This window comes from Jaculus jaculus, chromosome 12 (assembly GCF_020740685.1).
Source record: "Jaculus jaculus isolate mJacJac1 chromosome 12, mJacJac1.mat.Y.cur, whole genome shotgun sequence".
Classification (NCBI taxonomy): Eukaryota; Metazoa; Chordata; class Mammalia; order Rodentia; family Dipodidae; genus Jaculus; species Jaculus jaculus.
The window spans coordinates 108,510,167-108,538,041 of NC_059113.1; the positions used below are offsets into that span (position 1 = coordinate 108,510,167).

Sequence of the window (27,875 nt, forward strand, 5' to 3'; positions counted from 1 at the left end):
CGCGCAGCCCGCGCGGCCGAGGAGACGTGTAGGGCGCGCGTTCGCCCTCCGCCGACCTCTCACCCGAGCGCGTGGTTCTCGTTCCGGGACGAGATGGCGCCGTGCACGCCGCTCCTGACAGGTGAGCGCCACGGGAGCCCGCGACGCTGGTTCTCGGCCGACGAGGTCGCTCTGCGCGCTCCCCGCTCGCTCTTTCCTGCGGCCCGAGGAAGGCGCGGGCGGTCGTTCATTGTGTCTCCCCCCGCGCTGGGCTGTCCGTGGAAGGCGGGCCCGGGCCGCGGCGCTCCCCTCCCGCCGTCCGGCCCCGCCGTGCTCGCCCCTACCCGGGACTGGCGGGGACGAGAACGGAAGGTGCCGGCTGCGCTCGAGGCCCCGCCCGGCCGCGCCGGCGCTGCTCGGGCCGAGCTCTGGCCCTCGGAGCCGGTGACCACGCACACCTGGTCCCCGGCGCTTGCAGACCCCGTGCTTGCCGCTGCGAGGAGGGTCCGTGCGGCGGCGATCTTGACACGCTGCTCACGTGTCCCCTCCAAAGAGAGGTCCGCTTTTGTGCCTTGGGAGACTCCTTCCTACGAGTTCGCACCCGAGGCAGCGTGTAGTCCTTGGCCGGGCCTGGGAAGATGCCCACCGGCCTGCACAGTTTGTCTAGGGTGTGTGCATATCGGGTAAGGGAAAGAACAGCCAGAGGACACGGCTCGACAGTGACAGGTGCTTTTGCTTGTAAAGCCCACCCACCTGCGTTCGATTCCCTAGCACCTGTGTAAAGCCAGATGCAAAGTGAGGAAAAAGGGTTGACAAGGGGGGAAAGTCTTTCACTTAGTCAGGATAACTATAGAGAACGAAAGAAGATGGATGTCATTTAAGAGAAGAAAAATATTTTTTTAGGAGTGAGGTTAACTATTTCCCTCTGAGACTTTACAAAACGTTTTCACTTCTTGCCATTTCTGTAGGTTAAGATCCATGTCTGATGTTCAGTTAGGCTACTAGAATTCATTGACCGAATACTTACCAAACGCTAACTAGAATGTTAGATGTCAGCTGAGACTATGTACTTAAAAAAATTATTTGTTTATTTATTTGTTTCTTAGAGAGAGAGAGAGAGAGAGAGAGAGAGAGAGGGAGGGAGGGAGGGAGGGAGGGAGGGAGGGAGGGAGGGAGGGAGGGAGGGAGAGAGGGAGAGAGGGAGGGAGAGAGAGAGGAGGGAGAATGGATGCGCCAGAGCCTCTGGCCACTGCAAATGATCTCTAGATGCATGCGCCACCTTGTGCATCTGGCTTACATGGCTCCTCGGTGTGCCTCATTACACCGGGCCTAAGTTATCTTTATAAGTGTATGTGTCTGGGTGTGTGTGTGTGTGTGGTTTATTTATTTGCAAGCAGAGAGAGAGTGACAAAGAATGAGAATGGAAGCCGGGCATGGTGGTGCACGCCTTTAATCCCAGCACTCCGGAGGCAGAGGTAGGAGGATCGCCATGAGTTCGAGGCCACCCTGAGACAACATAGTGAATTCCAGGTCAGTCTGAACTAGAGTGAGACCCTACCTTGAAAAACAAAACAAAACAAAAAAGATAACTTAGTTACTTAAAAATTTTGAATACCAGGCTGGAGAGATGACTCAGTGGTTAAGGCACCTGCCTGCAAAGCCTAATGATCTCGGTTAAATACTAAATGATTATTTGACCTCCAGTAAAAATCCATGTTATTTAGCATAGCATATGGATCTTTATAATAGCTCTTGACATTATTTCTTTGCCATCCCTCTTAATTTGTGCTACATCAATACCGAACTGCTTGTTAGATCCCATAAAACAATCCACGGTTCCTTTTGGTTTGGCAAACTTCCATAGTTAAAATGTTCTGGGGAGGGCTGGAGAGATGGCTTAGAGGTTACAGCGCTTGCTTGCAAAGACAAAGGACCCAAGTTTGATTCTCTAGGACCCACATAAGCCAGATGCACAAGGTGGCGCATGGACCTGGAGTTCATTTGCAGTGGCTGGAGGCCCTAACACTCACATTCTCTCCCTCCCTTCATCCCTCCGTTGCTGTTTCTTTCCCTCTCTCTCTCTCCCCCCTTATCTGTCCCTCTTTCTCAAAAATAAATAAATAAAAATAAAAATTAATGTTCTGTGCTGCCTTTTTCTTTTTTTTCCCCCTGAGAAAGGGACTTACTTTAGCTCAGACTGACCTGACCTGACCTGGAGTTCACTCTAGCCTTGTGCACACAATAATACTCCTACCTCAGTCTCCCAAATACTGGATTAGTGGTTTGAGCCACCACACCTAGCCTGTGAAACCTGTTCTCACGCCTCCTAGATGGACTTTTTCACTTTTTATTTATTTATTTATTTTTGGTTTTTGGAAGTAGGGTCTCATCTAGCTCAGGCTGACCTGGAATTTACTATGTAGTCTCAGGATTGCCTTGAACTCAAGGCCATCTTCCTACCTCTGCCTCCCGAGCACTGGGATTAAAAATGTGCAACACTACACATGGCGAAATTTTGTTTTTTTAAGTCATGTCAGCCAAAAGCTTTAGTGGTGCTAAATTCACATACAAAACTTTTTTCTTTCACCCTGTGGTCATCAGAAAACAATCATCAAGTGTGAATACATTGTATTGGCTAACTTTGCTTTCCTTTTTTTTTTTTCTTTTCTTTTTTTACATGACTTAAAAAACTTTGAATTTTTTTTTTTTTAATTTATCTACTTGAGAGAGAGAATGGGCGCTCCAGGGCTTCCAGCCCCACAAATAAACTCCAGGTGCATGCACCCCTTTGTATATCTAGCTTATGTGGGTCCTAGGGAATCGAACCGGAGTCCTTTGGCTTTGCAGGCAAATATCTTAACCACTAAACCATCTTTCCAGCCCCTAAGATCTTTTTATTATATATTTTATCTACTTATTTGGGAGAGAGGGGCAGATAGAGAATGAGCACATCAGAACCTCTAGCCACTGCAAACAAACTGCAGGCATGTGCCCCACCTTGTGCATCTGGCTTATGTGGGTACTAGGGAATTGAACCTGAGTCCTTAGGCTTTTCAGGCAAGTGCCCTTAACTGCTAAGCCATCTCTGCAGCCCAGCTTTGCTTTTTTTCTACACTGGTTCACATTTAGACACTTCTAATTAAAATGGATTCCTTATTAGAAAGTTATAAGGGCTAGAGAGATGGCTCCTTGGTTAAAGTGCTTGCCTGCAAAGCCTAACCACCCAGGTTCAATTCCCCAGTACCCATATAAAACTGGATGCAGAAAGTGGTGCATACATCTGGAGTTCATTTGCAGCAGCTAGAGGCCCTGGCATGCCCATTCTCTTTGTCTTTGTGTGTCTCTTCTACATGCAAACTAATTAATAAAAAAAATAAGAAAGAACAATTTTAAAAAAGAAAGTAATCTAGAGAAAAAAAATGGTTGCAGTTATTGAAAAGTTTAAGTCCATATACTTTTTTCCACTGTTCCCAAGAAAAGCCATTTTTGATAAATGTTGAAAGCCTGCATTTTCAATTTACTTACTTTCCTTCATCCTGGGAAGAAAGTATTACCAAAAATGATATATTTATTTATTTACAGGAGCAAGAGAAAGAGGGCGAAAGAGAGAAAGAATGGGCACACCAGGGTCTCTAACCACTGCCGACAAACTCCAGATGTATGTGCCACCTTGTGCATCTGGCTTTATGTGGGTCCTAGGGAATTGAACCTGGGTCCTTTGGCTTTATAGGCAATTGCATTAACCACTAAGCCATCTCTCCAGCCTGATTATTATTATGTTGGTTTTTCAAGGTAAGGGTCTCACTCTACAGGCTGACCTGGAATTCACTATGTAGTCTCAGGGTGGCCTTGAACTCACAGTGATCTGGGATTAAAGGCATGCGCTACCACACCCAGCTCAAAAATGATTTCTTTTTAAATTGTTGAATACATTACAAGAAGGCAGTGACTATAATACCACCTGCATTCTGTGTGTTGCATTTAAAGCTTTAAAAAGTTATCGGGGTGTGTGTATGCATGCATGTGCATGTGCATCAGGGTCTATTCTGCTGTGAACAACCCACAGACACAGGTGACGCTTTGTGTTTGGCTTTCTGTGGGTGCTAAGGAATTGAGCCCAGGCTAGCAGGCTTTGTAAGCAAGTGCTTTTACTGCTGAACCATCTTCCCAGCTCAAAGCTTTTTGATATAATTTAAGAGTCATCAAAATCGGAAAAACAGTAAAGAAAGTACTTTATCCACGTTTTCCCCATGATAACGACTTAGATGTAGTAACTTATCAGAACAAGGAGGATGATACTGGCTAGCGGCATTTAGTAAACTACAGTTTTTATTTAGACTTCGCATGTGTATATGTAGGTAGTACTAGGAAATTTTACTCTGTGTACAGTCTCGTGAGGCTGCCCTGCATGGCTGTCAGAACACAGCACAGGACTCCGCTGTCCCTCCACAGGAATACCTCCCGTTGTGACTCAGGACAAATCCCTGTCCTGCCTGCTGCCACAATGGTTCTGTCATTTCAAGACTGTTGTGTTAAGTGAAAGTGTAAAAAATAACTTTCGGGGATTTTGTTTCAGAATTTTCTTTAAATATTTTATTATTTAGTTGAGAGAGAAAGAAAGGGAGAGAGAGAATGGACACGCTAGGGCCTCCAGCCACTACAAACGAGCTCCAGATGCATACGGTACCTTGTGCATCTGACTTTATGTGGGTCCTGGGGAATTGAAGCTGGGTCCTTTGGCTTTGTAGGCAAGCGCCTTAATTGTTAAGCCATCTCTCCAGCTCCACACTTTTCCTTAGAATGGGAACATATGTAGCTGGGCATGGATATTCACATTTATAATTCTAGGATTGCCTCAATTTCAAGGCTGGTCTGAGCTACCGTGTGAGATCATGTCCCAAAATAAGTAAATAAAATTAAAAACCCAATAAAACAAGAATGAGCATGTGTATATTGAAAAGCAGTTGATTAGTTTGACTCTAGAGTTTACTTTTCCAGAAACATATGAAACCAAGAATTGGAAGCTGGGCATAGTGGCACACACCTTTAATCCCATTACTCAGGCAGAGGTAGGAGGATTGCCATGAATGAGTTCAAAGCCGTCCTCAGACTACATAGTGAATTCCAGGTCAGCCTGGCTAAAGTGAGACCCTACCTTGAAAAACAAAAACAAAAGCAAGCAAAAAAAGAGAATTTGAGACTATTTGAAACTTTGAATGGTACATGAGTTAGAAACGAGCGTAGCAATCTTCACATTGGCTTTTAAATATTTAATTAATTTTTAGCTGGGCGTGGTGGTGTACGCCTTTAATCCCAGCACTTGGGAGGCACCGTGAGTTCAAGGCCATCCTGAGACTCCATAGTGAATTCCAGGTCAGTCTGGGCCAGAGTGAGACCCTACCTCAATAAAAACATATATATATATTTAATTTAATTTTTTTTTTTTTTTGGTTTTTCAAGATAGGGTCTTGCTCTGGTCCAGGCTGGCCTGGAATTCTCTATGGAGTTTCAGGGTGGCCTTGAACTCAGGGTGATCCTCCTACCTCTTCCTCCCTAGTGTGAGTGCTGGGATTAAAGGCGTGTGCCACCATGCCCGGCTTAAATATTTCACTTTACTTTTTAATTATTGTATTTATTTGACAGAATAGGTGGTCCAGGGCTTCCAGCCTCTGCAAACAAACTCCAGATGCATGCGCCACCTTGTGCATCTGGCTTATGTGGGTCCTGGGGAATCGAGCCTTGAACCAAGGTCCTTAGGCTTCACAGTCAAGCTCTTAACCTCTAAGTCACCTCTCCAGCCCTGCATTGGCCTTTAAAGTGCCACATGCTGCCTTCTAAGTCTTTGGATTCATGGTCTACATAAAGAATGTAATTGAGGTGGTTTATTTATTTACTTTTTTTTTTTTACTATTCTTCTGGGATTTTCCACCTGGCCTAGTTTCTGATATAGGTCTGAAATACAAATTTAGAAAAGGAAAAACTATTCGTTTCTCAGAGTACTCTGATAATTCCTGCTGCTGTGGCCAGAAATGTTACCTTCATGAATTCAGAGGTCTAGCTACTAGTTTAATAATGGACAGAAAGCTGGAAGTTTCTGGAAGTAAGCATTATGGTTGTTGTTAGCAGCACACTCAACACATTCTGAGGATCAGAGCAACCAGTGAGAAATGTCACTGGGACACGGGCAGTGTAGCTCAGTGGTAGAGTGTATACTTAGCTTAATATAGCTCTTGGTTGATCACCAGCACTCCAGTCACCAAAAAGGAAAGTGGGGAGGGAGACAAAGAGAGACGGGAAAGGCTGAGGCTAGGGAGAAGCTGAGTGAGTGAAGTGCTTGCTGGGCAAGCACGAGGACCTGAGTTTGGCTCGCCAGCACCCACGGGGTGGGTGAGGTGGCTGCAGTCTGCAGTACTAGCTCTGGAGAGGTGGAGATAGGTAGGATGATCCCCGGGGCCTGCTGGCTAACTTAACTAGCCCAGTCCATAAACTCTGGATTCACCTAAAAACACTATCTCAAAAAGTAAAGTGGAGGGCTAGAGAGGTGGGTTAGTGGTTAAGGTATTTGCCTGTAAGGCCTAAGGACCCTTCAATTCTCCAGGTCCCACCTAAGGCAGATGCACATGGTGGTACACGTGTCTGGAGTTCGTTTGCAGTAGCTGGGGGCCCTGGCGCCTCCCCCCCCCCGCCCCTCCTCTTTCCTTGACGTTGACCTTTGACCTCCACGTGCACCCCCAAATACTTGTACTTTAGTATGCACACATACAAACGTGTATACACACATACACATTGAACACACAAGGAGGTGGGGGAGGGTCACAAACCTCATAGATTTAAAATTAGGGTATTTTCTAGTTCAAAACATTTTATAGGGTTGGAGAGATGGCTTAGCGGTTAAGTGCTTGCCTGTGAAGCCTAAGGACCTCGGTTCTAGGCTCGATTCCCCAGGGCCCACATTAGCCAGATGCACAAGGGGGCGCATGCATCTGGAGTTCGTTAGCAGTGGCTGGAAGCCCTGGTGTGCCCATTCTCTCTCTCTTTCTCTCTCTCCCCCCTCTTTCTCTGTCTGTCGCTCTCAAGTAAATAAATACAATTTAAAAAAACTTTTTATAAATGTCAAGTGTGTTTAAATCAAAATACAGCAACAGATAAAGCTGTTTTGAAATCAGTTTTGTGGGAGGGAGTGGAGGTGAGAAGAAGGTCTTACTATGTAGGTTAGGCCAGCCTCGACCTTTGTCCTGCGTCAGCCTCTCAGGTGCTGAGATGACAGGTGGGCACTGTACACCTGGCCTGAAGTCACCCTGAATGCACTGGTGGGTCTCTTTAGTCCCCAGTGCTCAGCATGTGGCTGCGCCAGGACTAAGAGCATGTCACCTTATGGGTCCTTGTGTAAGGAGTTTGGATTTTGAAGTATTCAAAACAGTTTGCTAGACTCCATTCTGTTCTGGGTACCCACAGGGGTGACTATCTTCCCGGAATAGCTCAGCCTGGTGTTCTGCTCATGAGAAAGCAATGGCATCCAGCATTATGCCTGTCTGTGTGTAACAGACTCATCATTCAGTTATGTGTTTACATATTTGTTTTCTGTCTTCCCCACTTAGTTGGTACCTTCACAAAGATGCAGAAGTTATTTTGTTGTCAGTGGTTACTTTTCTTTTTTATTTTTAAATATCTTGAATGCTGCTTGCTTTGGAATAACATGTAAACATATAGCTGAGTTTGTTACCAAAGTACAGAGTTTCTCTCCGTTGCTTTTCTCTAGTCCGAGGGTCTGAAGGACTGTACATGGTGGAGGGGCCTCCGCAGTTTACAGAAAGCACAGTGCTTCCCAGGTAAGGCGTGCTTTGTGGATGGTGGGTAGGAGACACACAGGACATTCCAGTAAGAAAGCAAAAGTAAGGTAGTTTCTTGGAGCATAGTATTAAGAGAACATGGGAAGGGTGCCTTGTTTTTATTGTTGTTTTCGAGGGAGGGTCTCACTATAGCCCAGGCTGACCTGGGATTCACTATGTAGTCTCAGGGTAGCCTCGAACTCACGGCAATCTTTCTGCCTCAGCCTCCTGAGTACTGTGATTAAAGGCGTGCACCAACATACCCGGCATGAGAGACATGTTTTAAGTTACATTTAGTGTAAATTGAGTATAGGCTGCTATTCATGAGTGATTACAGAAGCAAAAATGTCATCTTCGGGTAGTTAATGCAAAGATAGTGACAGTCTAAAAGTGATGTACTGATGTTCTTGGTGCACTTGTTACTTAGAAATTCAAATTACTTATTACCCATGCAGTGCTCATGTAATGTTGTGAGCCACTCAAGGACAGGTACATGTGCACAGACATGGTGTGTGGGTCTTCATTGTTGCCAGGAGACGTGCTTATCCTCTGTATCTCCAGGAGCAACACAGTCTTAGGCTTGTGATGGCTTGAGGAGTCAAGATTTCCTCAGACGCCGCATGGCCCTACGCCAGGGTTCTGTATGAGGAAGGCCCTGATGGTGCCTTATAAGTCCCATCTCTACATGCGCAGCTGAAGGAGGGTCTCTGCCCTTCCAGTCCAGGAGCGCTGCTTATTTGAGGGGTCTCTCTGGCTACTGTTGTTTGGTAATGTGGGGCACTCTTCACAAAGTGTCTGGGTTGAAATCTTTCAGCTCTCTCAGAGGTGACAGCTAGTAACTTTGGCAATCAGTTTATTTTTTTTTCATACATACTAGGTGTTCACTCACATAAGGACATGTTTCTCAAGTTTTCTGGTATGAAATCAGTTCCCAGCTTATTTTATAGCAGTTCTTGGCATTACATTTTTTAAAATATTTTATTTATTTATTTACTGTAGAGAGAAAGTGAGAGGTAGATATAAAGAATGGGAGCACCAGGGCCTCTAGCCACTACAAACAAACTCCAGATGCATGTGTCACCTTGTGCATCTGGCTTATATGGGTACTGGGGAATTGAACCTGGGTTCTTAGGCTCTCAGGCTAGCACCTTATCTGCTAAGCCATCTCTCCAGCCATTAGTCTTATATCTTAAGAGCTATTTAAGTATGGTGACACACTGAAGTATGTTGGGATTATTTTCTAAAGTTTGGGTAAATTCTTAGTCATTGAATTAATAGATGGTAGACATTGTAATTGGAGTTTTTGAAAAGTATCAATGCCTGTTCTTTTTAACTTTTGTCATTTTCATTTTCAGGGAATATGGAAAAAATTGTAAAGTCTACACCTTTAGTAAGGATGGGACCTTGTTTGCCTGGGGTAATGGAGAAAAGTTAGTAGTGTTCATTTATATAACATTCTATGTTTGTCATGAATATAACAATAATATTATGATTTAAATAATGTGCTTGGTTATCATTAATAAAGTTCATCTTGGGCTGGAGGGATGGCTTAGCGGTTAAGCACTTGGCTGTGAAACCTAAGGACCCCGGTTCAAGGCTCCATTCCCCAGGACCCACGTTACCCAGTTGCACAAGGGGGCACACGCGTCTGCAGTGGCTGGAGGCCCTGGCGTGCCCATTCTCTCTTTCTCTCTCTCTCTCTGCCTCTTTCTCTCTCTGTCTGTTGCTCTCAAGTAAATAAATAAAAATAAAAAATTAAAACAAAGTTCATCTTTATTTGTTTGCTTAGTGTTTTTTTTTTGAGACAAGCACAAGAGACTGGTCTTTTAAAAAGTATTTCATTTTTATTTATTTATTTGAGAGAGAGAGAGATACAGAAATAGGCAGGTAGAGAATGGGTGTGTTAGGGCCTCCAGCCATTGCAAACGAACTCCAGATGCATGCACCCCCTTGGACATCTGGTTTACGTGGGTCCTGGGGAATCGAACCTGGGTCCTTAGGCTTCGCAGGCAAGAGCCTTAACCACTAAGCCATCTTTCCATCCACCCCCTTTTTAACACGTGAGTGTGAGAGAGAATTGGCACTCCAGGGCCTCCAGCCATTGCAGCTAAACTCTAGATGCTTGGACCACCTCGTGTGTATATGTTACCTTGTACACTTGTGTCTTTTTGTGTATCTGGCTTTATAGAGAGTCAAATATGAGTCCTTAGGCTTCGCAGTCAAGCATCTTAACCACTGAGCCATTTCTCTAGCCCTATTTATTTACTTATTTATTTGTAAAGAGAGAGAAAGAGAATGGGCACGCCAGGGCCTCCTGTCACTGTAAACAAACTCTAGACACCACTTTGTGCATCTGGCTTTATGTGGGTACTAGGGAATGGAACCTGGATCAGTAAGTGTTGCAGGCAAGCTCCTTAACTGCTGAGCCATTTCGCCTAAAGTTCATCTTTAATGTCACACGTCATATGTAGTGAGAGTGCTCAAAAATATTTACATACACATATATCTTATGACATATTTGAGTTTTATAGGGAATTAGCCCAGGCTGACACAGGCTTACCCTCTGGAGTGCTGGGATTTTAGGCATGAGACACCATTCCTGACTGGTTTTGAGGTTGGTGTAGATACCAACCATCTTTTTATTGAGTTCCCTGAGTGTTGAAATTTCCACTTATTCAAGCGGAAAGACACTTGCCATTCTGTCTGGCATCCCTGTCCCAGCTTTGGTGTGGTGCTTCCGAGCTGGCCGCGTGCTCATGCAAAGCCTGGGTCAGGAGTGGGTTACCTTGGAGCTTGCTTCTAATTCTCTGCTATTTCCCAACACTTGCGTTAAGTGGGGCTTGTAAAAATGTACTTTTTATTTCTTAAACTGTTTCTGTGATGTTTTCTAGAACTAACTAGAAATTGTTTATGGAATGTGAGCAGTTTGGAGTGCTCTATATTTGAGATGAGGTGTGAATGTTGTGGTTAGTGCTGGTTGTTATAAAATAGTATTTCATTGCTGAAGTAATTTCTTTTGAAACTAGAGTAAATATTATCCAAGTGACTAACAAGGAACTGCTGCACTCCTTCGACCTCCCAAAGGTAGTTTGCCTTGAGTTCTCGCCAAAAAACACGATCCTGGCAACATGGCAGCCTTACACTAGTAAGTATTTTCCCATTGTAAAAGTGTTCTGACAGGGCCAATTAAATTTAGAGGGGAAAACTGTAAGATGGTAGTAAGGTAGAATGTCCTCGTTATCAGCAGGGAATATGCTTCGCGTACGCATGCGAGTGCAGATCGTACCAGATCCTTTTCCATCTTAAGTCAGCATGTGGCTGTCGCTTCCACCCTTTGAAATGTGACACAAAAATTAGCTCAAATTTTCTTTTCTTTACAAGTTCATGGATAAAAGCTTTGTTCTCATTTTAGCAACTAATCTTAGCAACTGTAGAACATCGCTCTTTTCTTGTACTAAAAAAGTTTTAAGAAAGTTTTTCTAGGATCTGAGAGTGTGTTCAGTTGGTAGAGTCTTGTCTAGCATGCGTGAGATCTAGTTTCAATTTCCAGAGCTGCAGAAGCCCAGTGTGGTGGTGCACCCTTGTTACCTGAGCACTTACAAGGCAGAAGCAGGAGTCTGCTCAGCCGCATATGGGGTTTGAGTTCAGCCTGGCATATGTGAGATCCTGTGTCAAACAAAACAAGAGACTTTTCTAATTGTGCTTACCTTGTTGAATAAATAAATTTTAATGGTTCATTGCTGGATTATAAACCTATGACATTTTATTCTCTCCAAAGACTCCAGTGAAACTTATTCTTTCAAATAGGTTAAAGGGAAATTGAGAAATATTTTCCATTACATAGGCACAAACTTTTATCACTTCATCTATTTGACAGTAATCCATTTTGAATTAATAAAAAGAAGATTTCTGAGGTATTCTTTAAACCTGTAGTAATTAGTTATTCCAGAGATGCTGCGTGTAGTCAGATGCTTGTCGCACTATCACAGCTCAGGGTGAATGATTAGAAGAGAAAGTGATTAAAGCAACACTTGTATTTGATATTCTTAATCCTTTCAAAACTTTTTTAAATGATTTTTAAAAATATTTTGTTTTTATTTATTTATTTGAGAGAGAGAAAGAGGCAGAGAGAGAGAGAGAGAAAGAGAGAGGGAGAGAATAGGCACACCAGGGCCACCAGGCACTGCAAATGAACTCCAGATGCATGTGCCACCTTGTGCACCTGGCTTACATGGGTCCTGGGAAATCAAACCAAGGTCCTTTGGCTTTGCAAGCAAGCGCCCTGACTGCTAAGCCATCTCTCCAGCCCTCAAAACTTTTTCATTTTATTTTTTTCAAAACTTAAAAAAATATATATTTTATTTTTATTTATGTATTTATGAGAATGAGAGAGGGAGAGAGATAATGAGCACACCAGGACCTCTAGCCACTGTGAACAAACTCCAGATACATGTGCCACCATGTGCGTCTGGCTTACGTGGGTTCTGGTGAATTGAACCTGGGTCCTTAGGCTTCATAGGCAAGTGCCTTAACTGTTAAGCCATCTCTCTGGCCCTCAAAACTTTTATAATAGTGAAATTTTAGAAGTTTTATAAAATAAATACTACAAAAAGTGTTGTTTTTATTTTAGCTTCTAAAGATGGCACAGCTGCGATACCCAACCTGCAACTTTATGACGTGAAAACTGGGACATGTTTAAAATCCTTCATACAGAAAAAAATGCAAAATTGGTAATAAGTACTGATTATTTACATAATACTTTAGATGTCTTCACAATACATTTGTTTCTCTGATACTAATTTTGAAAGTAAATTAGACCAAACGACAAATACTTAAAGGTTTTTAAATATATAGGAATGTGTTAGATCTTTTTCTTGTTTATTTAAAAAATATTTTTATTTATTTGAGAGCAGAGGGAGAGAGGGAATATGTGAGCACAAGGGCCTCTTCATTGCAGATGAACTCCAGATGCATATGCCAGTTTGTGCGCCTGGCTTTATGTGGGAATTGAACCTGGGCTGGCAGGTTTTGTAAGCATGAGCCTTTAACTGCTGAGCTATCTTCCCAAACCTATTTTATTTTGTCTGTTTTTAAAGTAAGAGCTCACTTTAGTCCATGCCGGCCTTAAACTGAATACAATCCTCCTACCCCAGCCTCCCATGTACTGGGACTGAAGGCATATACAACTTTGCCCAGCTCTTTTTTCAGTTTTTAAAAACAATGGAACAATATTTTTCTATTACATGAACTAATAAAACTATTAGTAGCGCCCAGGCTTAGTGGCACACGCCTTTAATCCCAGCACTCAGGAGGCAGAGGTAGGAGGATCACCATAAGTTCAAGGCCACCCTGAGACTCCATAATGAATTCCAGGTCAGCCTGGACTAGAGCAAGACCCTACTTCAAAAACAAACAAACAACAAAACCTAATTAGTAGCAGACTTGGCATCATATTTATAAGTATTTTATCTTAAATAGCTTTATCAGAAATGTATGGTTCTACAGTTTTAATATGCTGCTTCTTTTGACATAGGTGCCCGTCCTGGTCAGATGATGAAGTTATCTGTGCCCGAAATGTTAACAATGAAGTGCATTTCTTTGAAAACAACAATTTTAGTATGGAAACACTTACTGAATAATTTTATTATTTGCTTTAATATTGCTGGCTTATTAAGTTGTGCTTGTGTTCATTTGCATAATTCTTTTACTTCTAAGTACCAGTGGGATTCTGTAGTATACAAGTTTTCTTTTGTTTTTAAGACTTTTTAAAATACTTTACTTTTACTTATTTATTTGAAAGAGAGAGAGAGATAATGGGTGTGCCAGGGCATCCAGCCACTGCAAATGAACTCCAAACACATGGCCACCTTGTGCATCTGGCTTACATGGGTCCTGGGGAATTGAACTGGGGTCCTTTGACTTTGCGCACTTAACTGGTAAGCCATCTCTCTAGCCCCAAGTTTTCTTTTTGAAATAATTTTTCTTTTTTGTTTTTCAAGGTAGGGTCTTGCTCTAGCCCAGGCCGACCTGAAACTCAGTATGGAGTATTAGAGTGGCCTTGAACTCACAGCGATTCTCCTACCTCTGCCTCGTGAGTGCTGGGATTCAAGACATGCACCACCATGCCTGGCTGAAATAATATGTAAAATGCACATATAAATATATATACACACACATTTGTAAAATACAGGAAATAAGCTTTACTAATAATTGCTGCAAAATTAAGATAGTAGGAGCTGGGGAATAGCTCAGTGGTTAAGGGCACCTGCTTGCAAAAGCAAAGCCTGCCAGCCTGGGTGCACCCTCTGCCAGGCTGTCCACAACATGGAGCTCAGGGTTCACTGAAAGTATCTCAGAGCATAAGGTGGAGGACGACACTGGACAGTGTCCTCTGGACTCTGGGTAGCATGCACAGAAGGGCATGTATATCTGTGTATACATGCATATACCACATTCTCACACTTCTTCCTGTCTTTAGAGTATCTCACTAGCAATCATGTACTATATGTATATGGTGTATGAATGTTTATATATTCATATACTATAGTAAAGTAGAAATCACAGGCACCAAAGATGGTGTGCAGGCTCAGTTTTAGCAATACCTAGTTGCTATAAACTGCACTTTATTTACCTGCTTGTGAAATTCTGTTTTTTTGGTGTGTTTTTTTTTTTTTTTAACTAGTTTTCTTTGTTCTCTTGTCTGTTTATGAATTGCCACAGAAAGGGAAGTCACCAATTTCTTGTGTTAGTATTGAATACCTGCAACATCAGATATTGCAAAAATCAAATAGCTCTTTATCCCATTAACTAGGGTGACTGTTGTTATTAACACTACCTAGGATATAATCACCCAGTAGACATCTGCCATCTATATTGTTGTTATTATTTGTGGAGGGGGTCGTTAAGGTAGGGTCTCATTCTAGCCCAGGATGACCTGGAATTTCAGGCCTTGAACTCACAGTGATCCTCCTACCTCTGCCTCCTGAGTGCTGGGACTAAAGGCATACACCACCACTACTGGCTGTTATTTTGAGCATTGTTATCATGTATCCAGCACGTTGGTTGTAGTGGTTTCATATTTGCATTCTGCAGTAGGCTACAGGATTCTACAGCAGTCCACAGTAGGTTACAGGATTCTGTAGCGCTCTACTGTATTCTGTAGTAGGCTATAGCATTCTACAGTAGGCTATGGAGCTCTACAGAAAGCTACAGGATTCTATAGTATTCTACAGTAGGCTGTATAACCCTTCACTTTTAAGAAGCTGACATTAGAATACATACCATAAGGTTGGCATTAGGTTTTTTTTTCCTCAATTTATTTTTATTTATTTTTTTTTTTTTGGTTTTTCGAGGTAGGGTCTCACTCTGGTCCAGGCTGACCTGGAAGTAACTCTGTAGTCTCAGGGTGGCCTTGAACTCACGGTGATCCTCCTACCTCTGCCTCCCGAGTGCTGGGATTAAAGGCGTGCGCCACCACGCCCGGCTTCCTCAATTTTTATTAACATTTTCCATGATTATAAAAAATATCCCATGGTAATACCCTCCCCCCACTTTCCCCTTTGGAATTCCATTCTTCATCATATCCCCTCCCCCCCCTCAATCAGTCTCTCTTTTATTTTGATGTCATGATCTTTTCCTCCTCTTATGATGGTCTTGTGTAGGTAGTGTCAGGCACTATGAGGTCCTGGATATCCAGGCCATTTTGTGTCTGGAGGAGCACATTGTGAGGAGTCCTACCCTTCCTTTGGCTCTTGCATTCTTTCCACCACCTCTTCCTCATTAGGTGTTTGTTTGTTTGTTTTTTTACAAGGTAGGGTCTCACTCTAGCTCAGGCTGACCTAGAATTCACTAAGTAGTCTCAGGATGGTCTCAAACTTACAGCAATCCTCCTACCTCTGCCTCCCAAATGCTGGGATTAAATGCATGCACCCCCACACCCAACCCCAGCATTGGGCTTTTAAAATCAACCACAAGAAGTTAGGTTGGTGTATTCCATACAGTACTAGCCCAGGCCCACACACTAGTGAGTAAGTATGAATCCCAACCTCATTCTGTCTTGTTCTACCTTTTACACTGTATCACTGTGCCTCACTTACATGAAACTACAATGGGGAGTGTTAGTTTGTAACTATCAAAATCTTTTATAATGTGTTCAAAGTTTAGGCTGAGCGTGGTGGCCCATACCTTTTTTTTTTAAAGAAATCAGATCATTTTTTTGTTTTATGAAATCAGATCATCTTTTTTTTAAGGCTTTATTTGTTTATTTATTTGAGAGCGACAGACAGAGAGAGAGAGAATGGACGTGCCAGGGCCTCCTGCCACTGGAACAAATTCCAAACACATGCGCCCCTTTGTGCATCTGGCAAACATGGGTCCTGGGGAATCGAGCATCGAACTGGGGTCTTTAGGCTTCATAGGCAAGCGCTTAACCGCTAAGCCATCTCTCCAGCCCAGGCCCATGCTGTTAATCCCAGCACTCGGGAGGCAGAGGTAGGAGGATCACTATGAGTTTGCAGCCACTATGAGACTACATAGTGAATTCCAGGTCAGCATAAAGTTTAATGTGTTCTTATTTGCTTATAAATCTAACAAAATTTCCTCTCTTTTTAGATACAATTGCAAATAAATTACACTTGCAAAAAATTAGTGATTTTGATCTGTCACCTGGACCCCCACCTTATAAGGTAATTGCTATGCTTTTGCTTATTTTTTTTTTTTCAGTAATTGTGGAGCACATCCTAGTTTCTGTACTTTTAAAAACCAGTAATGGATTGAGATGGGGAGGTAATATGATGTAGAATGGAATTCAAAGGGGAAAGTGTCAGGGGGGAGGGAGGGAATTACCTGGGATATTTTTTTATAATCATGGAAAATGTTAATAAAAATTTTAAAAAAAACTTAAAAAAAAAAAAAAGATCAGTAATGACCTGTCTGTGTCTCAGGTGGCAGTCTATGTCCCAGGAAGTAAAGGTGCACCTTCCTTTGTTAGATTATATCAGTACCCCAGCTTTGCTGGGCCTCATGCGGCCCTCGCCAACAAGAGCTTCTTTAAAGCTGACAAAGTTACCATGCTGTGGAATAAAAAAGGTATAGTAAACCTCTTCTTTCCTCAGGGTGGTTATCAAGTGTTGATTTAAAGTTACATTCCGGGTGTACAACAAAGGGGTCTCGGTGTGCGTTAATGTGTTCTGGATCTGACTGAGATCTTACTGTTACAGCCACTGCTGTGCTAGTGATCGCCAGTACAGACGTTGACAAGACCGGCGCCTCCTACTACGGAGAGCAGACCCTGCACTACATTGCTACGGATGGAGAAAGTGCGGTCGTGCAGCTGCGTGAGTGCTCCCCAGTCTTCCCGAAATAAAGACCTGCTTGTGGAGAGATGACGTGGAGGGAATGTAACCTACTCTTGATCTAGTGATTACCGTCAATTCCGCAGTGACCTGAAACACGAAATTAGTCATAGGAAAGTCAGTCGCCCTGAGACACACCTTGCTTAACGGGATCACAAGTTGAGTTACACTGTACTTGAGTCGACGTCCCAGAGTGAGGAGAGACCCACCGTAGTACTTCTTTGGGAACTTGTTGAATGAACTAAATTGTGATAACAAGTGGATTTAGTGAGTTGAACATTATCTTCAGAATTGTGGCTAGAATCCAAGATGTTAGCAGTTCATATCTCATATTTTGTTTGTATTTTGTTTTTCTAAGGTAGGGTCTTGCTCTAGCCCAGGCTGACCTGGAATTCACTATGTAGTCTCAGGCTGGACTCCTACCTCTGTCTCCCCAGGGCTGGGATTGAAGGGTGTGTACCACCATGCCCGGCTTAGAGTTTTTTGTTTTGTTTTGTTTTAATACTAGACAAATTGATGCTGAGGAATGAACATACAACAATGTTCAAAAATTTATACAAAAATTGTGTGTTTATTAATAGGACTCAACCATTACTGTTAGCCTGTATTGGCTTCCTTGAGCCCTTCCCAACACATTTAAAAGATTAAGATTCAGGGGCTAGCAGTTAAGGCCCTTACCTGAAAAGCCTAATGCCCTGGGATTGATTGTCAAGTTCCCACATAAAGCCAGATGCACAAAGTGGCACATGTATCTGGAGTTCAGTTGCAGTGGCTAGAGGCCTGGTGTGCCCATTCTCTTTCTCTCTCTGCTCGCAAAGAAATAAGTAAGTAAGAAAATAAATAAATAAATAAATGAAAATTTTCTCCTTTTTTGTTTTTTTTTGGTTTTTCAAGTTAGGGTTTCGCATTAGCCCAAGCTGACCTACAATTACTGTGTAGTCTCAGGGTGACCTTGAACTCATGGTGATCCTCCTACTTCTGCCTCCTAGTGCTAGGATTAAAGGTGCATGCCACTACGCCTGGCTTAAATTTTTAAAATTAAAAAAAAAAAAATAGCGGGAGTTCTTGGACTCAATATTGTATATTAATGCCCATATATCATGTAAGAATTTTTAGAATTTTTTTCTTTTGAGGTAGAGACTCACTGTAGCCCAGACTGACCTGGAATTCACTGTGTAGTCTCAGGCTACACTGAACTCTTGGTGATCCTCCTCCCTCTGCTTCCCAAGTGCTGAGATTAAAGGCGTGCACCAGCATGCCTGGCTATAAGAAATATTTTAATTTTAATATACTTTGGAATTTTTAGTTTTTTTTTTTTAAATTTGGCTTGTATAGAAGTGGTGTATGTTTATATCTTATGTGAAATATAGTCATATAATTCTCTGTTGCTAATTAGGATATTTTCTTTTCTTAGCAAAAAATGGCCCAATTTACGACGTAGCTTGGAATTCTAGTTCCACCGAATTTTGTGCTGTGTATGGTTTCATGCCCGCCAAGGCGACAGTCTTCAACATGAAGTGTGACCCTGTGTTTGACTTTGGGACTGGGCCTCGCAACGCAGCCTACTACAGCCCTCATGGGCACATATTAGTGCTGGCCGGGTTTGGAAACCTGAGGGGACAGATGGAGGTGTGGGATGTGAAAAACTACAAACTCATTTCTAAACCAGTGGCTTCTGATTCTACGTATTTTGCTTGGTGTCCAGATGGCGAGCATATTTTAACTGCCACCTGTGCTCCCAGGTTGCGTGTTAATAATGGGTATAAGATTTGGCATTATACTGGCTCCATCCTCCATAAGTATGATGTGCCCTCAAATGGTGAGTTATGGCAAGTTTCTTGGCAGCCATTTTTAGATGGGATATTTCCAGCAAAATCAATAACTTACCAAGCAGTTCCAAGTGATGTGCCCAGTGAAGAACCTAAGGCTGCAAGAGCTTATCGGCCTCCAGCTTTAAGAAATAAGCCAGTCACCAACTCCAAGCTGGTGAGTAGATGGCCTGCACCCTTTTTCTGTGCGTGGTACTTACTACCTCAGTAAGCTCTAGACTCCAGGACAGAGACCACAAAGGCCTGCTGGAAGATGAAGGTGGTGGGGAGCTCGCACTGTTCAGCTGTCAGAGGTTAGCTTAAGGCAATTCCTGTTTAATTTCTATGAAAGACAGCTGAGTGTGGCCCATGTAGTTCAAGTGCAGATGAGGCAAGCTTGGACCGTAAGGCAGTAGTGAATAGGGAGAATGGTGAATAAGAAAGCGCAGGGCCCCAGAGAGGTCCTGACAGCTAGACTGTCACCAGCGATCCTTTCCAGAGGAGAGTTTAGGTCTAGCTTGCCAAATGTTTGCTTTTAAAGAAAAGTGGTCTGAGTACTTATAAAATTTCTCAATTTTTAAAACAGTATTGCTCTTCAAAACACATCGTCTTTAGGCTGTGAATGCCTAAGCTTTTCCTGTGACGTTATGACCGGAGTGTTTTAGGGTTTCAGAGCTCAGGATAGAGAGTTCATAATGCCCTGAACTTCTGTCTGTGTTAACACATGAAGACCCTGCAAGAACAAGCAATAATATTGTTACTGTTATTAAAAAGGGACCATGCAGGGCTGGGGAGATGGCTCGGTGGTTAAAGGCACTTGGTAGCAAAGCCTGGCTTCTGTTCCCCAGCCATCCACGTAAAGCTGTATACAAAAAGCAGCACAGGGCTGGAGAGATGGCTTAGCGGTTAAGCGCTTGCCTGTGAAGCCTAAGGACCCCGGTTCGAGGCTCGGTTCCCCAGGTCCCACGTTAGCCAGATGCACAAGGGGGCACACGCATCTGGAGTTCGTTTGCAGTGGCTGGAAGCCCTGGCGCGCCCATTCTCTCTCTCTCCCTCTATCTGTCTTTCTCTCTGTGTCTGTCGCTCTCAAATAAATAAATAAAAAATGAACAAAACAAACAAACAAAAAAACCAAAAAGCAGCACAAGCATCTGGTGTTCATTTGCAGTGGACAGAGATCCTGGCTTACACTTGTACATGCACATGCAAATAAATGAAAACTTAAAAAAAAATTAAGTGACCATACAACAGCTGTGAATGAGGACTATTTCATGTGAGGGGCTGTGTAATCAGTCAAAAGACGTTCAGGGAAGTAGATAATTCCTTCAAAGAACAAAATACTTGCTGGCCGTGGTGGTGCAGGCCTTTAATCTCGGAACACAAGAGGCAGAGGTAGGAGGACCACTGTGAATGCAGGGCCAGCTTGGAGCTACCGAGTGAGTTCCAGGTCACCCTGGCCTACAGTGAGACTCTACCTAGAAAAAAATGTCCTTATTCCTCTTTTCATGTCCACAAAATATTGTTTTTAAATCTCCTTAAGTGTGAAAATAAGTGTAGCTTAAATTCCATTGAAATGTTCTGTTTAAGCATTGCTTAGTCATTTAATCCCTGATTTTACAAGTCATTCTTTAAAAAAAAGTTATTATTTATTTGAGAGAGAAAGAATGGGCACGCCAGAGCCTCCAGCCACTGCAAATGAACTCCACACGCATGTACCACCTTGTGCAGCTGGCTTACATGGGTCCTGGGGAATTGAACCCAGGTCCTTTGGCTTTGCAGGCAAGCGCCTTAACCACTAAGCCATCTCTCCAGGCCATAAGTCATTTTTCATATGATGAAAATGGGTGAGGCAGCTAGATTGTTGTAGATATTAATCACATCAAATATCTCAAGAGAAGCTGTTTCCCAGTGTCATTAGGATCATGTCTAAGAACTAAGAGTGAAAATTGGGGCTGGAGAGATGGCTTAGTGGTTAAGTTGTTTGTCTGCAAAGCCAAAGGATCCCAGTTTGATTTTCCAGAACCCACGTAAGCCAGCTGCACAAGGGGTGCATGCATCTGGAGTTCCTTTGCAGTGGTTGGAGGCTCTGGCACACCCGCTCCTCCCACCCTGCCTCTTTCTTCCAAATAAATAAAATATTTTTTTAAAAAAGAGGGAAAATCCATTCCTTACACAAAACACGAGTGAACTTTGCCTTGTCTTATGTAATTAAGAGATACTCATCAACTAACAGGAAAGATTTTATTTATTCTGTTCTGATAGTTGGAGTATGTAACTGCTAGGAAGAGTTTTGGCATATTTCTTGCCTCTAATCTTAAAATGTGTCAGACAAGACGTTTGTCCTGAACTAGTAAAGGTATATACTTTGTGATGCTGGGAGATAGGTCAGGTCACGTAAGTGCTGGTCTCACAAGCATGAGGACCAGAGTTTGATTCTCAGAACGTATGTAAAAAAGCTGGGCTCAGTCGTGTGCTTTGGTGATCCCAAGGCTGGGGAGGCCAAGACAGGTGGATCACTGAGGCTTGCTGGCCAGTGAGAGAGACTGTCCAGATCAAGTGAATAGCACATGAGAAATGGCATTTGAGGCCTCCACACACGTGCACATGTGTGTGCACACAATATATAATTTGTTACTTTGTGCATTTTCAAACCACGCACGCCATCTCAGAATTGCGTATTGTGTGTTTTTATAGCACGAGGAAGAGCCGCCGCAGAATGCAAAAGCACATCCAGGAAGGGATAAGCCCTTGTCCAAAACTGCCCTTAAGAACCAAAGGAAGCACGAAGCCCAGAAAGCAGCCAGGCAGGTACGGAGAGCTGACCAACTCACGTTTCACAGCTGCAGTTCTAAAAATGGCACTACTGCATCACAGCATGTAGTTGGAGTTGACCAAAATAGTCAGGACGTCTTTCTTCTGTTGTGCCGCTGACCCTCTGGGTAATCTTGTCTCTGTAATGAGTAACTGGTATCTGTATCCCCACAGTGAAGTACTGATGATAACTAAGTTATCGTGTTTTAAGTGGACAATTTTTTTTCTTTGTAGGAAGCAAGAAGTGACAAGAGTCCAGATTTGCATACTACTACTGCCCCTCAGAGAAGCACCGCCCCTCAGTCAACCTCTGGTGACCCTGAAGTAGACAAAAGGATTAAGAGTCTAAAGAAGGTGAGAGGCCACGTGGTGGTGCATGCTTTAATTCCAGCGTGGAGGCTGAGGTAGGAGGATCACCATGCGTTCAATGCCAGCCTAGGCTACAGAGTGAGTTCAGGTCAGCATGGGCTACAATGAAACCCTGGTTTCAAAACAAACCAAAAAAAGTTGGTAGAAGTTCTATTGTTTTTCACTATGAAATACCATATTTTGTAAATGGTGCTTATTTAAGTTATATCCACAAATACACAAATACTTTAACAAGTAAAACTGCCTTTTGAAGTAAAAAAATATATATATTTGAGTACTTTTTTTTTTTTACTACTTTGTGTTCTTGAGGTTGATCCTAACCCTTGTACTTGCTGGGCAGTGCTCCACCTCTGAGCCACATCCCCACTGTCCAAGTGCTCCACCTCTGAGCACATCCCCACTGTCCAAGTGCTCCACCTCTGAGCCACATCCCGCTGTCCAAGTGCTCCACCTCTGAGCACATCCCCACTGTCCAAGTGCTCCACCTCTGAGCACATCCCCACTGTCCAAGTGCTCCACCTCTGAGCACATCCCCACTGTCCAAGTGCTCCACCTCTGAGCACATCCCCACTGTCCAAGTGCTCCACCTCTGAGCACATCCCCACTGTCCAAGTGCTCCACCTCTGAGCACATCCCCACTGTCCAAGTGCTCCACCTCTGAGCACATCCCCACTGTCCAAGTGCTCCACCTCTGAGCACATCCCCACTGTCCAAGTGCTCCACCTCTGAGCCACATCCCGCTGTCCAAGTGCTCCACCTCTGAGCCACATCCCCACTGTCCAAGTGCTCCACCTCTGAGCCACATCCCCACTGTCCAAGTGCTCCACCTCTGAGCCACATCCCCACTGTCCAAGTGCTCCACCTCTGAGCCACATCCCCACTGTCCAAGTGCTCCACCTCTGAGCACATCCCCACTGTCCAAGTGCTCCACCTCTGAGCACATCCCCACTGTCCAAGTGCTCCACCTCTGAGCACATCCCCACTGTCCAAGTGCTCCACCTCTGAGCACATCCCCACTGTCCAAGTGCTCCACCTCTGAGCACATCCCCACTGTCCAAGTGCTCCACCTCTGAGCCACATCCCGCTGTCCAAGTGCTCCACCTCTGAGCCACATCCCCACTGTCCAAGTGCTCCACCTCTGAGCCACATCCCCACTGTCCAAGTGCTCCACCTCTGAGCCACATCCCCACTGTCCAAGTGCTCCACCTCTGAGCCACATCCCCACTGTCCAAGTGCTCCACCTCTGAGTGCATCTCCAGTCCTGAAGACTCAACCCTTAGCATTTCATTAGCCACTTGAGAGGAAGAAATATTTTATTCTAGATTTCAAAGTGAAGAAACATACAGAAGGAAGCCTACTGCCCTGTGAGGCTGTAGTCACAGCAGTGTGTGTGACTCCCGGTGACAAGGACTCTGAGAGTTCAGATGCTTGGTCCGGTTGCCACGCAGTCCAGACTGCCCAGGTGCAGTGAGTGCTGACGTCACTGATCTGTCCACATAGTCACAACACACTCACAGTAGCATCAATTAAACACGTTCTACACAGATCTTGACAAATCCCATTTTTAACGTGATTTTTTTTTAAAAGAATGTCTCTTAATTAATTATTTATTTGGGAGAGAGACAGTGAGAGAATGGGTGTGCCAGGGCCTCTAGCCATGGCAAGTGAACTGCAGAGGCATGTGCCACCTTGTGCATCTGTCTTATATGGGTACTGGGGAGTCAAACCTGGGTACTTAGGCTTCTCAGGCAAGTGCCTTAACCACTAAGCCCTAACATGTGATTTTATATGTGACTTTAAAAAAACAGTTTAGGTACTAGGGAAATGGCTTAGTGGTTAAAGGCGCTTGCTTGCAAAGCCTGCCAAGCTGCGTTCAATTTCCACCCACCCACATAAAACAGAACACAGAGTGTTGCATGTGTCTGATTATAGTCGCTGTGGCAGTGGGGTTGGGGCAGAAGCATCCCTGTGCCTATGATGATGAGCAAGGGGCCGCAGAGCGCCAGTGCACATATGATACTGGGAGGCAGGGCCCGGAGGACCCCAGACTCTTGAGCCAGCCAGTCTGGTACTCTTTTACGGTAGCTAGGGACCCTGTCTCAAAGAAGGGGGAGCACTGACACCTTGAAGTTGTCCTCTGTCTTCCATGGGTATGGCATGGCATACATGCCCCCACACACATATAAATAAGTAAATAAACAAATATTTAAAATCTTCAGAAAATAGTTTACCCTCTTTGTGATAGCAGCGTAGTATGACCGAGTTCTTAGTAAGAACAGATGCGTTGGAAAATAATTCTTCCTTCATCTGGATTCTTCACAGAAACTGAAGGCCATAGAGCAGCTGAAAGAACAAGCAGCATCTGGCAAACAGCTGGAGAAAAACCAGGTGCGTTGGCAGTTCCCACAGCTTGGGAACCTCTCTTTCTTGCTTGTCATAGCAATTATTTTATCATCAAGAGTAGGAGCACATAGATTTTTAAAACTTGTTTGGAAAATTATATATGCCAAATTTTTATCAATACCTGCAACTTTTACCCTGTAATAAGGGAAGATGCAGTGTAGAGCGTGGTGACTGACAACCCCTGGTCCGGAACAGTGTACTGGTGTCATCACTGCTGACCACAATTGCGGGCTGTTCCATCAGACAAACAAGCGCTTCTTCACCTCACTTTGCCTTGTCCTGGTTACTGTTTTCCTCCTCCCTCAGCTCTCTCAGCCAGGTAATGAGAATGATGTAGACTTCTAGGGACACAGTAAGACAGCTTGTGTCCGTTACCCTGCTGATTCAGACAAGATAATCAGTGAGATTTAGTTTCTAATCTAATCTCAGTTTTTTTGTTTGTTGGTTGGTTTTTTTGTTTTTTCGAGGTAGGGTCTTGCTCTGGCTCAGGCTGACCTGGAAGTAACTATGTAGTCTCAGGGTGGCCTCAAACTCACAGCAATCCTCCTACATCTGCCTCCCGAGTGCTGGGATTAAAGGATTAAAGGTGTGCGCCACCACACCCGACTTAATCTGTATTTTTATTATTTTTTAATTTTTTTTTAGATTTTTTGTTTTTTATTTATTTATTTGAGAGCGACTGATAGAGAAAGAGGCAGATAGATAGACAGAGGATGGGCGCTCCAGGGCCTCTAGCCACTGCAAAAGAACTCCAGACGTGTACACCCCTTGTGCATCTGGCTAATGTGGGTCCTGGGGAATTAAGCCTTGAACTGGCATCCTTAGGCCTGATAGGCAAGCACTTAACCACTAAGCCATCTCTCCAGCCCTTAATCTGTATTTTTTTTTGTTCATTTTTATTTATTTATTTGAGAGCAACAGACACAGAGAGAAAGACAGATAGAGGGAGAGAGAGAGAATGGGCGCGCCAGGGCTTCCAGCCACTGCAAACGAACTCTAGACGCGTGCGCCTCCTTGTGCATCTGGCTAACGTGGGACCTGGGGAACCGAGCCTCGAACCGGGGTCCTTAGGCTTCACAGGCGAGCACTTAACCGCTAAGCCATCTCTCCAGCCCCTTAATCTGTATTTTTAAAGACATTTTTATTTTTATTTATTACAGTGAGAGAGAGAATAGGCGTGCCAAGGCCTCTAGCCACTGCAAATGAACTCCAGATGCATGCACCACCATGTACATCTGGCTCATGTGGGACCAACCTGGAGAAGTGAACCTGGGTCCTTAGGCTTTGCAGGCGAACACCTTAACTGCTAAGCTATCTCTCTAGCCCACTAGTCTATTTTTTTAAATGTGTGTTTACTAGTGGATCTGGCAGAATACAAGAAGTAGTTCTCTTCTATTTTTTCTGTAGTATTTTGGTTACAAGTCCAATTATTTTCTATTTAATAATAATGTCACTGTTTTAATCTTTTTTAGTTGGAGAAAATTCAAAAAGAGACAGCCCTTCTCCAGGAGCTTGAGAATCTGGAATTGGGTGTTTAAAAATTCCTAGGAAGCAAATGTACCAGAAAACAGTACAAACAGATTTGTTAAACTTGCTGCTGTTCATGGAATCTCTGTATGCCCATATTTAATACTATCTAATATTAAGATCATTTATATAAGATTCTGCTCATGTATAGAGTTATTTAATGATGTCTATTCAATTGAATTTTACATCTTAACATCATACCAATATGTGATGAAAAGAGATGAACTTTTCAGATAAGCTTGATGAATGGAGAAACATTTTTTTAAAGTAAATGATAGTATTTGCTATGTAAATGAATAAAAACATTTTTAATTGTCTTACCTTTGTTAAGTTCTTGATTAATTTACAAGACTGTCATTCTCATGAGGCTGTGAAGTGAATGCTTCCATAGTATGTAGTACATCAGTGAAGAAATGAGGTCTGGACAAGTAAGAAATCTGCCAGTGCTGCATGGGCAGGAAGTGGCACTGGAACCGGGTGGTCTGATGGCAGAGTCCACTTTGGGGTTCTGTGATGGCTACATAGAGGAGGCGCCCCCACGTGCTCTACGCGGTGCTGCTGAGGACAGACTTGCTGCTGGGCTGTCCAAAGTGCAGCCGCGCCACCGCGGGCTCTGCCACCTGCTTGGTCATTTGTGCTGCCTACATCGAGAAGTATGGGGCAGAAGCCTTTTCAGAAAGAGGACGAGATTCTTTAGTGCTGTCTTTTCTTTAGGGAGGTGTCAGGTATTTGCCGCATCTTACACTGCATGCCTATGCTTAGTGATTTGTTTTTCCTATTTCTCTGTTTAATTTTTATACTTTGTAAAAGTATGTCATATTTAGTGACATTTTAATTCCTTTTTTAAAAATGCTTCAGTGGTCAACCTGGGCTAGAAAGAAACCCTACCTCGAAAAACCAAAAAAAAAAAAAAAAAAAGCTTCGGTGGGAATCATGTGCATAGACATTGTAAAGGTGTTTGGACATCCAGAACCCCATGTGGTGAATTGGTTTTGGGTTCCTGGTGTCAGGACCATCAGTTACTGACTTTTTATGGTTCTTACGAATGTAGTATGTGTTGTTCAAATGTGTGCACACATTTTACAGAAGCAGAAAATACAAACCGCTTTATCACATGTGGCGGTCTCACCCGTGTCCCTAGAACTCAGGAGGCTGTGATTTTGAGGGGGGCCTGTGCTCCATGGCAAGGCTTTGGCTCAAAAGCAAAACAAAACAACCCCGCCCCCCCAAAAAAAGTGAAAAAGAAAATCAAAAACATCCCCTTTTGTACTTTTTTAATAGCCTTATACTTTGGAAGTTAGTCCATGTCAGTATGTCTCTTTCATGTATATAACTCATAGTAATGTGTTGTGTGTCATTTAACCAGTGCACATTAGGTTCTAAGGCTCAGTTGAACACTTACACATGTATCACATACTAAGAACAAAGCCTAGGTGGCGTCAAGGCTCCGATGAGATCAGGTGTATTTGGGAGGTATGGTTGTACATACGTGTCCAGGCTCTGATGAGATCGGGTGTATTTGAGGTGGTATGGTTGCAGATATGTGTCCAGGCTTTGACGAGGTCGGGTGTACTTGGGAGGTATGGTTGTACATACGTGTCCAGGCTCTGATGAGATCGGCTGTATTTGGGGTGGTATGGTTGTAGATATATGTCCAGGCTCTGACAAGATCGGGTGTATTTGGGGTGGTATGGTTGTAGATACGTGTCCAGGCTTTGACTAGATTGGGTGTTTTGGGGGTTGAATGGTTGTAGATACGTGTCCAGGCTTTGACAAGATTGGGTATAAAATTTGGG

At 43.5% G+C, this 27,875-nt stretch overlaps 1 protein-coding gene across 1 annotated transcript; it reads left to right on the top strand.

The window, feature by feature from the left end:
* On the top strand, window positions 1-26,396 carry Eif2a (eukaryotic translation initiation factor 2A). The gene is made up of 14 exons (XM_045131874.1): window positions 1-121; window positions 7,739-7,808; window positions 9,164-9,238; window positions 10,835-10,953; window positions 12,439-12,538; window positions 13,342-13,424; window positions 16,419-16,492; window positions 16,751-16,895; window positions 17,027-17,143; window positions 18,576-19,147; window positions 21,664-21,777; window positions 22,015-22,134; window positions 24,472-24,537; window positions 26,025-26,396. Exons 1-14 carry the CDS (start codon window positions 94-96, stop codon window positions 26,088-26,090), a joined length of 1,749 nt encoding a protein of 582 aa, XP_044987809.1. The 5' UTR covers window positions 1-93; the 3' UTR covers window positions 26,091-26,396.
* Window positions 26,397-27,875: the final 1,479 nt, after the last annotated feature.

What these genes read in the sequence shown, in the direction of transcription:
- Eif2a (XM_045131874.1), top strand. Translation starts at nt 94, where the DNA reads ATGGCGCCGTGCACGCCGCTCCTGACAG. An exon ending in CTGGACCCCCACCTTATAAG is followed by an intron (nt 16,493 to 16,750) that starts GTAATTGCTATG and finishes TCTGTGTCTCAG; the next exon opens with GTGGCAGTCTATGTCCCAGG. An exon ending in CCCAGAAAGCAGCCAGGCAG is followed by an intron (nt 21,778 to 22,014) that starts GTACGGAGAGCT and finishes TTTTCTTTGTAG; the next exon opens with GAAGCAAGAAGTGACAAGAG.